The sequence below is a fragment of the Chenopodium album genome, chromosome 25, assembly GCF_948465745.1.
Source record: "Chenopodium album chromosome 25, dcCheAlbu1.1, whole genome shotgun sequence".
Lineage (NCBI taxonomy): Eukaryota > Viridiplantae > Streptophyta > Magnoliopsida > Caryophyllales > Amaranthaceae > Chenopodium > Chenopodium album.
In genome coordinates this window covers 7,651,097-7,664,256 of record NC_137858.1, presented here as the reverse complement: position 1 = coordinate 7,664,256, position 13,160 = coordinate 7,651,097, and the positions used below count along the sequence as shown (strand labels likewise).

At 32.2% G+C, this 13,160-nt stretch overlaps 2 protein-coding genes across 2 annotated transcripts; both read left to right on the top strand.

Moving 5' to 3' along the window:
* The first annotated feature begins 2,462 nt into the window (after positions 1 to 2,462).
* Positions 2,463 to 5,964, top strand: LOC145613584 (agamous-like MADS-box protein AGL30). The gene is made up of 6 exons (XM_081668688.1): positions 2,463 to 2,647; positions 3,961 to 4,020; positions 4,118 to 4,136; positions 4,343 to 4,407; positions 5,511 to 5,607; positions 5,893 to 5,964. Exons 1-6 carry the CDS (start codon positions 2,463 to 2,465, stop codon positions 5,962 to 5,964), a joined length of 498 nt encoding a protein of 165 aa, XP_081524814.1.
* Positions 5,965 to 7,882: 1,918 nt separating this feature from the next.
* On the top strand, positions 7,883 to 12,889 carry LOC145613433 (protein ACCUMULATION AND REPLICATION OF CHLOROPLASTS 6, chloroplastic-like). The gene is made up of 7 exons (XM_081668534.1): positions 7,883 to 8,272; positions 8,857 to 9,087; positions 9,523 to 9,747; positions 10,016 to 10,276; positions 11,045 to 12,014; positions 12,275 to 12,411; positions 12,500 to 12,889. The coding sequence occupies exons 1-7, from the start codon at positions 7,949 to 7,951 to the stop codon at positions 12,788 to 12,790; spliced, it is 2,439 nt and encodes an 812-aa protein (XP_081524660.1). The 5' UTR covers positions 7,883 to 7,948; the 3' UTR covers positions 12,791 to 12,889.
* The last annotated feature ends 271 nt before the right edge of the window (positions 12,890 to 13,160 follow it).

Sequence of the window (13,160 nt, the reverse complement as noted above, 5' to 3'; positions counted from 1 at the left end):
TACTTGAAATCAACTCGGTCAAATTTGGTCAAAGCTCGACTTGGTCAAAACTCAACTCGATATGTACTAACGAGTCCAGTCGAGCTACCCCAAACTCGAACTCGAGTCGCATCATAAACACCCTTAATCGAGCATTATGTTCATTTTATTCTTATTGATGTTCATGTGTTCTTATTGATATTTATTTTCGACACTAATGTGTGTGACTAACAAAAATTCTAAACAACCTTCCAAACGTTCAATAGAAAATTTGGGGTAAATTAGAATTTGATTGATGGTTATTCAATAATTATTATTACTATTATTATTATTATTATTATTATTATTATTATTATTATTATTATTATTATTATTATTATTATTCAAATTTATTTAACTAAACATTGTAATTTTGAATTTTTGATTGACCCTTGTGTTCATCCGAATAACATAATTCGAAGTAAATCTACCAAGCTAAGATTTCGCATGATCATATTTAAGTTTACTGCAATAAAAATTATATTAGTCAAACGTAAGTATATAAATAGTGTATAAGTTAAACGTTGAAAGTTGTTCCCTCTAGGTTTTCTACTATACTTTTCTGCTTAGGAGGGTTTTTTTGTTTCCTCTAGGGTATTTTCCTTGGGAGGGTTTTTCTAGCCTCTATTACTAGATTTTCTATTTTTTTATTTTTTTTTATTTTATTTTTTTTTTATTTGAAGGTTTTCCTTCACTCTTCTCATTTTCTCTCTTTCTTTTTCATCTCTTTTCTTCTGGTCTCAATTGTAAATGTTTGTAGGGGCTTCTACCGGTGTTTTTATCGGTGGTAAACCCCAAAAAGCTTTTAATTAATTGCTTTCAATAAATGGATCCCATCTCTATATATGATAGTGTTCATCTTATTAGGCTTAATTTCTTTGCTTGTTCGTCTGACAAAGTTTGAAAATTTAGGGTTTCACAATCTTCAGAAGTATCTAGAAGGTCATATGAGTTTTTTCACTCAAACAACTATTCGTCCGTACGTGGATCTCAAGCCAAATTAGTGCTAACTCATAGATTGTATTGCTTCAGATGATGATTCATTAAGGCGGTCGTTGATCGAATCTGCAATGTAACTAGTTCTAAGGTGATTTGTACTTGCAATATTGGAATTTTAGATTTCCTAGGATTTGTTTGTAAGTGCCGTTTGACTATCTTTCATTAATGAAATCCTTTTTCTTCTTGTAAAAAAAAAAAAAAAAAAAAAAAAAGTGTATAAGGCCATGTTCTCTTCACCTTTAAAAAAATAATATTAAGTAAAAATAATTTAAGTTCAGTAAAAATAAGTTCAGTTCAGTAAAATTTAGTTTTCTTAAAGAAGAATTATAATAGAAAATCTGTAATAATAATTTCAGTTCAACAAAAATAATTTCAATTCAATACAATTAATTTTAGTTCAGTAAAAAAAAATTTAAGTTCAGTAAAATAATTTCAGTTAAGCCAAATTAAGGTGAAGAGAACGGGGCCTAAGTCAAAGTATTACATACATATCAAAAACACAAAAAGTATTGTGTATCACTTTGGATTTTCTATCAAAAATTAAGTACAATTTACATATGTCCAAAATCTTGAATTGATCCAGATCACTGTGATTCGATATATTTCCATAATTACATTTTAATTAAATATTAAGTCTTGAAATCTCTTATATTGGAAGACTTTTCAATGGCTACAATAAAAATGTAGCTATTGTAACTAATTTTAATCTTGACCCTTCAAAGTTCTGGGATCAATCTAGTCCGTCCATGTAATTAGTTGACATAAAAAATATAATTGAAAAAAAAAAAACAGTTTATTTTTTACTAAAATAAAATGGTTTTACGCAAGAAAAAAAAAAGGTTTTCGCCATTAATGGTTTCTCTTCCTCCAAACAAACTTTTTTTTTTTTTTTTTTTTTTTTGAAACGTTCCTCCAAACAAACTAACAAAGGACATCTCCATCAAATATATATGTAAGCATGTTGTAAACACAATTGATTATATAATTAGGATTAACAAAGGATAGATAATTGGATTTTTTTCCCCACCCAAATTAAACATTCGATCATCTTCCCAATTATTGTAATCTGCTTTCAGAAACAAGTAATCGCAAATGATAAGTCCGCCGTAACCGAATTGAATCTTAGCCTTAATTATTTTTCTGGGAAGATCTGGAACAAGATGGGATTTCTAAGGAGAAGGGAGCAAAGCAAAGTACATAGTAAAATTGAAGGACAAAAACCGAAAAAACGTGCAGTAGTTTTTTTCTCTTAATTTTTCTTTTTTCACAAAGTCATCCCATGAAAGGTTTGGATTAGTCAAAATTTGATGAATGGTTAAGATTTGATCTAATATAATGGCCACAATTTTATTGTAGCCATTTGAAAACTATCCCTCTTTTTAAATAAAATTTATAATAAATTCTTCTACTAAAGAAAAAAGCGCGATCAAAAAGTATAGGGAAAAATGGCGAGACCAAAGATGCAGTTGGAGAAGTTGAATGGGAAGCTATCAAGAGAAAAATACTATCTGCAAAATAAATCAGTTGTGGAAAAGAAAGTTGAAGAAATGAGTGTTCTTACGGGAACTGATGTTCTTTTCCTTGGATTTTCTCCTACCGGCATCCCTAGTTTTCATATGGGAAAAAATAGGCAAGCAAACCTTTATCTAATTTGTATCATTTCATAATATATATCACCATTTTATATTTAAAATATATCCATTTTATATTTAATATATATAGTGAGATACAATTCGATTCAATTAAAGATTGAAACAATAGGATGACAAATATATATTTTAAAAAAATAAAATTGTTCACCTTGCACATTCTTAAATTCCATATATATATAGAAGATTTTAATTGATGTGGAGTAATTGTGTAATGGCGCACTGTTAAAAAGCCAATAGTTATATATCTTAAAGGATAATTTAACAATCACTTGCGATATGTAAGGAAGAACAATTAAAAAAAACGCAAGATATTATTACAAAGGTCCAGCTAGGGTTTTGTTTTATTATTTTACACATACTTTTATGGATATTATAGCGTAATTAGCAAATGACGAGCATGATTTAAATCCGTATACGTTTGTTATTCGACCAAGCATAAAGTATTTTCCTATATTTTATAAAGAAAAGTCTTAGGGATTTGAATAGTTCTTTAAGTGACAGTGGTTCATCAATTTAGATTTATGAAACATGCTACGAAGTATATATTTTTTTTAGATGCAATCAATTTTTTTTTTTCAAAATTTGTATCATCTCATAAAATTTATCACGGATATATAGTACTTAATATTGATATGCAATTTGATATAATTGTGGACTGAAACAATAATAAAATGAATTGATATTTATTTTTTGGACACCATGCATGCATGTTCTAAAATTTAGATTTTATAAGATAAGATTTAATTAAACGATGAGTAACTATGTAGTAGGCGCGCTAGCTATAGAAAATACTGATAATTAATCAAAAAATGACATACATGAAAAAGCAAAAAGAAATTTAGACATGTAGTTAAAATTAAAACATTTAGGAGATTAGTTTTGTTCCTTTTTTTTTTTTTTTGAAGAAAGATTAGTTTTGTTCCTTATTTGCCTTTACGGATAATATAGCTTAATTAACACAACATGCAAGATATATATATATATATATATATATATATATATATATATATATATATATAGACTAATAGAAATTCAACTAAGAAAAAAAGTTGGCAATTTTTTTTCATAAATTAAAGAAAAGTCTCGTGTATTCGGATAGTTCTTTGAATGATAGTCATAAAATTTTCAATTATTTTTTTTTTATTCAGATGCAAATTTTATTGAATTCGTTCATTTTTTTTTTTTTTTGGACAGAAATTCGTTCTATTGAATCTATGGAAATTTAATAAAACAAAATCTTCTCTATACACTTTGTATTGCAATAACGTTTATTCTGATATTTTAATTTCAGCAATTTTGTGAATATGATGAGGAGGTTTTCTATGATTCCTTATGGTGATAGAGAAAAGAGGTTAGTGTTCTAATTTTTAATTATCTATATCTTTTGTTTGACATCTTTCCATTAATTTGTTATACACTTACGTAAATTTATTTATAATTTATTTTAGGAGACTTGACAACCTTAAGGTAAGTATCTAAATTTCGTTGATAATAAGCCCAAATGATAATTTAACTTCTATTATTCACGTTGTTATTTTACAATTAATTTATCAAGAATTTTTATTTTCTTTTCTAATTAAGATGATTTAATTCACTGTTGGATTTCTTTTTCTTTAATCTTTATGAGAGCATTACGTATTATTATATTTAAATTTTATTTTTGTGGAAAGCAGACAATCAGAAGTACTTATCAAAGAGAAGGGTACATTGTAGATGTCCAAACCCTTTCTGAGGGATGGTATGTTTCTTTGTCCTAAATTCAAATGATACACTTCATACTTTATACTTATCTTTTTCTACGTTATAATGCATAACTAAAGTCTTGAGAGAAGAGTTCCCTACTTTTTTTTTAGTGTTTCATCCGGTTTACCTTTTGGGCTAATTAATCTGAATTCAGGGATCAGTTTTAGGTGGTTAGGTTCCAGTTCCATAATTTATTGTGTACCTTTTCTTTTTATGCAAATAAACAAGCTAAGGTAATGCATGCACTCATGCAAATGTAATAGTATATAAGTATATTCCTATTGTGTATTGTCACACCATATTCAAAACCCATACATGTAAAAAGAATCAACAAAAGGAGCTTGCCCCTCTTCTTCACCCAAAAAAAAAAAAAAAAGATTCAACAAAAATGGAGCATTATTGATTATTGTTGCTTCCATCTTCCCCTTGATTGTGAGCCTATCTTAATTAGGGTTCGATTCTTATTGTTCATTAAGTACTTGTTTTCGGATATAGATTAATTAAAGAAGTGGACATTGCAGTAATTATATAACAAAACATTTATGACCAAAATAAAAGCGTAAAAAAGTGTTTTATAAGTTGAGATTAATTAAGTGGTAAATAGAGCCATTTTGCAATCTCCAACAAAATACCTTACTAAAACACACACACAATTATACATATTGATAGTAATTTCAGTTTTAGAGCACATACACAAACATACAAGAATAATGATGATGACAAAAATTTATTGATGATAATATATTTTTCTAATTACTTTCAGGAAAGTCAAGACAGTGGAGGTTAGTACATCTTCCTTTCTTAGTTTCTTGTTTAATCTACTTCTCTAATCTTTTAATCTATTAATTAAATCTGATCTTGAGTTAATTAACTAAATATATATATTGTGATGTCACGAAATAGGATTTGGGACAAAAATTAATTGAGAAAAAACAGAAACTTGCTGATCTCAAACTGAAGAAGAGGTATTATATAGTTACTATGTGCATATTTATTGTAAATTCATAAATTTATTCAAGTGTATATATCAAGCATATAATTTGTCAGAACTTTCAAAGATTTACTGGTATTTGTTTTGAGTCAAATTTTGAAATGCAGTTACTGGGAGAATCCAAAAACTGTGACTAGCATTGAAAAAATTACAGAGATGGAACAGAGTTTACAGAAAACCCTTCAAGACATTCGCCAACGCAAGGTACGTTATGTATCTAAAAGACTAAAAGTCACTCTTACCTTCTATGATCAAAACTACAAATTAAAACTTATTTATTGCTACGTACACTCCTTTCGTCTTTATTTTATATAAACCGTAAACTCATCAGCCGTGAATAATGTCAAAATCTTAAAATAACGTATTTATAAATAACGATGGATTGGAGTATTTATTAGTAAATGATTTGACCTACATATTTGAAATTAAATGACCATTATATATGTAACGTGTTACTCCATACTTGTTTGTACTTTTATTGTATCACAGAAAGAATTAGCTGAGCAACAATTGATGATATCTCAGTTTGGTGCTGAGCCCTTCGAATTCAAGTATAACTAATATGCTTTGAAGTATAATCCTCACTCTTTACTTTTTATACGTCTATATTTTCTTATTATTTGATTTAATTAAAATCAATTATTTCTAACACATCATTTTTCATTCTTATTGCAGAAATGATGACTTTGGTGCATGCTCTAATTAATATCATCGTCAGATTCAATAACATGCATGAAAAGTATATTAAAAACTTTGTAATAGTAAAATTTACCTATTTAAGACTTACAAATAAATAGTCAAAAAACTTTCTTATGACTAATAGACTTTTAAATTTGGTGTGTTTGAAGTTAAGTGAAGTTGAGAGTTAGAATGTATGTAACTCATATAAACTCTTATTTAGAATTTCATGAATGCTACATACTTTTTGTAATTCGTATTTTTATGTGAATTACTTGTACTATTTAGTGTACATTTCCAAATTTGATCATATCACTAATATTTTCACAAACTACTACTCCATATTTTGAGACTTCAGGAGATCCTGAGATCGATTCTCACCCATGCCCTTGTGGCTCTCTAATTTATAAATACATAGTTTGAGAACAAGTCTCGCTCTAGAGTACGTAAGCATTGAAATGCCTAATTACTTTGTCAATTCAATTTGTACGTATAGATGACTTCCAATGCTTATAGCATACTCCTGGAATTGACAAAAACCCTTATTTTGCAATTTGCATTCAAGAGTGAAGCTTGTTACCTTTTTGAAAGCTTCCAAGACTTCGTTACTAGGTTAGTCATAATATTAATATGAAAGAAATTATGAACTTGTTATGGTAGAACAATTTATTTGGCTTTTTAAGATAGTAAATAAATCTCATGGAATTGACAAAAACCCTTAAACTTCAAGTTAATTTTCGTTTTGGCCCAAATATCCAACTATGCCTGGGCATCCAGCCCTATAAATAACCTAAAAACTTGGTCCAACCCACCAACCCTTTGCTATGCTCTAAAATTTCGCAAATTAGGTCTGATGATGATAGCGTTATAGGCAGCAGTTAGTGTAAGACAATGTAGCGATTTAGGTAGTAGACAGGGTAGAGGCAGCGTTTTTCAAACATTTAATGTATTAACGCTTTAAAGTAATGTTTGACAAATTATAATTAGTACTCCCTCCGTTTTAAAATACTTGCTTTAGTTTCCTTTTGCGGCCGTTTTAAAATACTTGCTCTATTTCCTTATTTGGAAAACTTTTATAATATTTAATTCATTTTTCTGAACTAGTGGACCCAATTTTATTACTTTTAGATTCTCTTTCCTCCCATCTACCTTCCACCAACCCCGCTATCTCCATATTTTAATACTTTTTCCAATTTTTCCTAAAACTTCGCGCATGGAGAAATGGAGCAGTATTTATAAACGGAGGGAGTACTTTTTAATACTCCCTCCGTCCCCAAAAGAACGACCCATTTGGGTTGATTACGCGGGTATTAAGAAAGTTAAATAAAAAGAAGTAAAATTATATTGGAAAGATAAATTTACATGGGGTTTGTAAAAAAATAGCGAGAGAAAGTAATAAAATTACATGGAAAATCAAATTTTTATATGGAAAAGCTAATTTTGCACAAATATTATTACAAATTGGTGGGTGTTTTAATGCAAATGATCATTCTTTTTGGGACTAATATTAGGTCAAATGGTTCATTTTTTCAGGAACGGAGGGAGTAGTATTTTAATAAACTGTTACTTTTGCTTAACACTAATACTATCAACAATTGATTCGACAACTAACCTTTACTTGGTACGAGTGCGGTGTAATGAATGACAATTACCCGCAACTCTAAAAGATACTCGCGAGTCACGACTCAACCACTAAAATCTACCCGCAACCATTAGCTTTACCGCGACTAGACGAATACTCGTATGACTCGTATCTAGAGAATTATGGAGTGTTAAAGTAGAGAATTTGGAGAGGGTTTAACAAACAAAAAAACACACTACAATCTTCACTTCACTTGACAATCACAATTTCAACAAACAAACAACAATGGAAGCCCTCACACATTTGGGCTACAATCTCTGCTACCCCACTCTCCGACCACCTCTCTCATCTTCTTCCTCAAGAAAAGACTTCCTTCACCGCCCCACCACCGTCACCGCCGCCGGCGCCGCCACAAACTCCGGCGCATCGACGTCATTTCCCGGCAGTAAATGGGCTGACCGCTTACTCTCCGACTTCCAATTCTTACCCACTTCAATTTCTGATACTTCCACTTCATCTTCTTCTTCTTCTTCTTCTACCCCTACTTCTATTCCTCCTTCTCTCTCTCCTCCTGACCGCAATATCTCCATTCCCCTTAATTTTTATCAGGTATTGTACAGAATTCTGGTATTTGTGTTTGCATTATGAATGGATGTATCATGTATGCCCAGGTTTTTTATTGATAAATTTGTGATTTTGAGTTGAAATTGAGATTACCCATTTTGTTTGGATTTTGTGATTTTGGGTTATCATGGGATTTACCCAGGTTTGTAATTTTTGATTTTGAGTTGATAATGTGATTTGGGTAACTTTGGGATTCTTAGTTTTGAGTTGAAATTGTGATAACCTACCTTAGTGATTACTAGTTCCGAGTTGAAAATTAAAGAAATTTGAGCTTGAATTGAGATTACCCACATTTGCAAATTTTGATTTTAGGTTGAAATTCAGAATACCCACTTTTTTTTTTAGTTATTATTTTGGTTGAAATTCTTCATTTTAATTGAAAATGTGATCAACTAATTATTGTATTGGTCTTATAATTGAAGTGAATATGACAAATTTAGTTCTGCTATTTGCACATTTGTTATTTTTGACACATAGAGTGGAATTCTTAATTTTGAGCTGAAATTCAGAATTACCAACTTTAAATTTTGTACATTTGAACTTTATTTATCTTCCTTCTTTCCTTTCAGGTGTTGGGAGCGGAGACCCATTTTCTGGGAGATGGGATAAGGAGAGCTTATGAGGGAAAGGTTTCAAAGCCCCCGCAATATGGGTTCACCCAAGATACTCTTATTGCCCGAAGACAAATTCTTCAAGCTGCTTGTGACACTCTTTCTAACCCCAGTGCAAGAAGAGAATATAATTCGGGTCTTTCTGATGAATTTGAAGAGACTACCCTCTTCGACGTCCCTTTTGACAAGGCGAGTTTGTACTTTTTATATATGTGGCTTCATTAAGTTTTGTAAATTTTTTGGTTGTTCTTTTGCTTATTGAAATGGATAGTTAATTGCTAGTACTGTGCTATCTATGTCACGAGCTTCATTAGGATTCGATTATGTAGAAATGTTGTTAGAAGTGTTGATAGGTGGGCAACACTATATTTGGGGAAAGGATATCATATTAGACATGGTGTTGGGTGGCTTGAAGGTGTAATTAAATGAAAATTCCTCTAACACATTGGCTTTTGTACACTCATTGGCATTTCTCAGTATTGGGAATTGATATTGGAAATTGTATATGTTATATATATATATATATATATATATATATATATGCTAACATGTTGAAAGAATTTTCATATTAAAGGGCACTAATCTGTGATTATCTCATTTGATTTGTGGGTTTTCGTGCTTTAGGTGCCAGGTGCATTGTGTATTCTGCAAGAGGCCGGGGAGTCTGAACTAGTCCTTAGAATTGGAGATGCGTTGCTGAAAGAGAGACTACCCAAACCCTTCAAGCATGATATTGTGTTGGCAATGGCCCTTGCTTTTGTTGACTTCTCAAGGGATGCAATGTCATTGTCTCCTCCTGATTATGTCTTTGGCTGCGAGGCCCTGGAACGTGCTCTAAAACTCTTGCAGGTAACAGATTCAGGAATTAGTTGGTTATGATGTAAGAGAATTAAATATTTTGTTTAGGACTCCAGAATCACATATTCCAGCTGATTATACGAAGTATTTTTAGTAAATGCATAATGAGGCGGCTTAAAGGAACTCACTTAGAGAGAAAAGCTAATCCTAGGATTGTTAATCATAATCCCACTTATTTAGGATTGGATTGTGTATTTAATTATAAATACGCCAAAACTCTGAGGCCTTACCTTGGGACTCTGATATTTTTGTTGTGTAGGAGGAAGGTTCAAGTAGTCTTGCACCAGATTTACAAGCACAGATTGATGAGACATTGGAGGAGCTTAAACCCCGTTATGTTTTGGAGCTCTTGGCTTTGCCTCTCACTGATGAATATCGGAAGAAAAGGGATGAAGGCCTGCACGGTGTGCGTAACATATTATGGTCTGTTGGAGGAGGTGGTGCTGCAGCTATAGCCGGAGGTTTCACTCGTGAGGATTTTATGAATGAAGCCTTTTTGCATATGACAGCAGCTGAGCAGGTCAGTTCAAACTTTGCTTGTTTTTCACTATGTATTCATGTATTGTGTTAATTCGTTGCTTTCATATTGTAAATTGTAATTTTTCTTTCTATATTTTTCCTTAGTGCTTATTTTGGAAGTGTAAGCAAAAAAGGGATTGGAGAATGGTTTATATCATTATATGCGAATTATGTTCACTAGACCTTCACAGCAAGAACGTAGAAAGCCGATCAGCATGTAGTTGACTGGTCTGACCTTTTGAATTTTTTTAGTATATTGAGAGTTAGGTAAATTCAAGTTCCATGTTGGAATAAAGCTGAGATATTGGCTGTATTGAACTGGTTGCAATAGCTCTTCATTGGTCAAGTCCATATTTTTGACCTCCATAGATTACCTTTTACCCCCTCCTTTAGACTAGTTGATTGGTTAATCAAACACTGTTCTTGCAAAGTTGACTTAGTCCCTGTTCACATGACATTGTTCTTATTTATGATATGTTCGAATTAATTCAGATAGAGTAAAATTACTCTTACAAATTTAGCAAAACCTCAAATACACTTTAGTAGTTTAGAAATATACAGTTGAACATTGTTGGACATTACTTGGATAGAAGAAACTTTGGTTTTTAGAATAAGGGCTGCACACACATCATTCCCTCTCTGAAGTCGGGACTCTCCACCACTAGACACCCTTGCATGGAATCTCTTCCCAATATGAAATTTAGGAGAATGTCCCCTTTCCTCCTCATTCCAATCTAGAAATAAATTTATTTGCTGTCTTTTGTGTTAGGTTGATCTTTTCACTGCCACACCAAAAAATATTCCAGCTGAAAGCTTTGAAGCTTACGGAGTAGCTCTTGCACTTGTTGCTCAAGCTTTCATTAGCAAGAAGCCTCATCTCATTCAAGATGCTGATGACTTGTTTCGACAACTTCAGCAAACCAAGTTGGTGCCCATAGGAGATTCCATTTCTTTATATGCTACTAAAGAAAATCGTGAGAAAGATTTTGCATTGGAGAGGGGTCTTTGTTCTCTGTTGGTTGGAGACCTTGATCAGTGTAGGACATGGTTGGGTCTGGACATTGAAAATTCGACCTTTAGAGATCCATCAATTGTGGAATTTGTGCTGGAAAATTCAAGGAATGATGAGGATAGTGATATGCTCCCAGGACTCTGTAAACTATTGGAAACCTGGCTCATGGAGGTGGTTTTCACCAGATTTAGGGAGACAAAAGATGTGCAATTCAGACTGGGGGATTATTATGATGACCCTATTGTTTTGAGGTATTTAGAGCGGTTAGAAGGAGGGAGTGGCTCCTCATTAGCTGCTGCAGCAGCAATAGTGAAGATAGGAGCTGGAGCTAGTGCAGTAATCGGTAACGTTACCACTAGTGTCATACAGGCATTGCAGAAGGTATTTCCTCCTAGTTCTGGAGAAGAACACATAACCCGACAAGAGGATGTTGCTGTTAATGGCTTTGGATATGAGGATACATTGGCAGAGGCGGGGCTTGGTTTTGATAATACTTCAATTTATGCTGAGTTGGCCAGTAAACATCTTGCTGAAGAATATCATGAACAAGAATTGATTACTGAGAAGATAAAAGATGTAGGTGTGAAGGTTTTGTGTGCTGGTGTGGTGATTGGGTTGACGACTTTGGCTGGCATGAAACTCTGGCCTGCTAAAACTGGTTCTGCTATTCTTCAAAAGCATGTTGGCTCAGCAACTTCATCGGTGGATTCTGATGTGTCCAATGTGGGTATGACCTCTTTTAAAACCTCTGTTCTTCACCTCATTTGAGTACCTTTTATATACTCCAACCATTCCATTACAAGTGCATTATCACAGAATTAATGTCCTACTCATGTTTGTCAATTCGCAAAGTTACATGCTAAATTTATAGGTTATTACTGTGAATCTGTGATAAATGTGGAGTGCAATGTTTATTAATTATAGTCCCAGCATCAGGGGGCACATATTTGTTTATTCTGTAATTACAATTCATTAAAATATTTGCAGGCCTCTCAGTAAATGAAAATAGTGAAAAGAAAATACCAAAAATGGATGCAAGACTTGCAGAAGTTCTGGTGAGAAGATGGCAGAGTGTTAAATCGCAGGCTTTGGGACCAAATCATAGCCTTGAGACGTTGCCTGAGGTTAGTCTAAGCCTTCCATTGTTTTTGTGGACAACACTATGAGAATCGTTTAGTAATTATTCTCTAACTACTAACACCATACTATCAGGTTTTGGATGGCAACATGCTTAAAATCTGGTCTGATCGTGCAAAGGAAGTTGCAGAGCGTGGTTGGTTTTGGGAATACTCCCTATTGAATGTGATTATCGATAGTGTGACAGTATCCCTTGATGGTAAACGTGCTACAGTAGAAGCTACTCTTGAAGAGACAGCAAATTTAACTGATGCTACCCAACCTGAGCACAATGATTCTTACAGCCGAACGTACACAACAAGATATGAACTGTCTTATTCTGATTCTGGGTGGAAGATCACTGAAGGTGCTGTCCTCCAATCTTAAATTTCAGTTTATCTGTAAATATCTCTTCTCTTTTGGTTGTCTTTGTATGTATATTTTTGTTGGCAGTACTTGATGATGCTATGTCAATTTGTTGCTAAAGCAGCTTGGGTCATTTTCATAGTAAAATTCGCTTCTGGTTGTGATGCAAAGTAGTTTGGTTTTTCGAACACTATAAAGTTCAACTGTTTGGTTGAAATTTTGTGATCAACTCTTGTCTCTTTCATGTAGGCCTTTGTAAACTGAATTATCTCACGCTCTTATAGGACCATCAATAAATATTTTATTTTTGAAGAAAAATTCTCAAAGATTTTACATAAGAATTAAATTTTTGATTTGAAATAATTTATAAGTTATCGGGAAAAAATTTACC

Excerpts from the sequence above, each read along its gene's own strand:
- LOC145613584 (XM_081668688.1), top strand. The coding sequence starts at position 2,463 with ATGGCGAGACCAAAGATGCAGTTGGAGAAGTTGAATGGGAAGCTATCA. Across the intron at positions 4,408-5,510 it reads CAAACCCTTTCTGAGGGATG|TTACTGGGAGAATCCAAAAA; the intron begins GTATGTTTCTTT and ends TTTGAAATGCAG. Across the intron at positions 5,608-5,892 it reads AAGACATTCGCCAACGCAAG|AAAGAATTAGCTGAGCAACA; the intron begins GTACGTTATGTA and ends ATTGTATCACAG.
- LOC145613433 (XM_081668534.1), top strand. The coding sequence starts at position 7,949 with ATGGAAGCCCTCACACATTTGGGCTACAATCTCTGCTACCCCACTCTC. Across the intron at positions 9,088-9,522 it reads TCGACGTCCCTTTTGACAAG|GTGCCAGGTGCATTGTGTAT; the intron begins GCGAGTTTGTAC and ends TTCGTGCTTTAG. Across the intron at positions 10,277-11,044 it reads ATATGACAGCAGCTGAGCAG|GTTGATCTTTTCACTGCCAC; the intron begins GTCAGTTCAAAC and ends CTTTTGTGTTAG.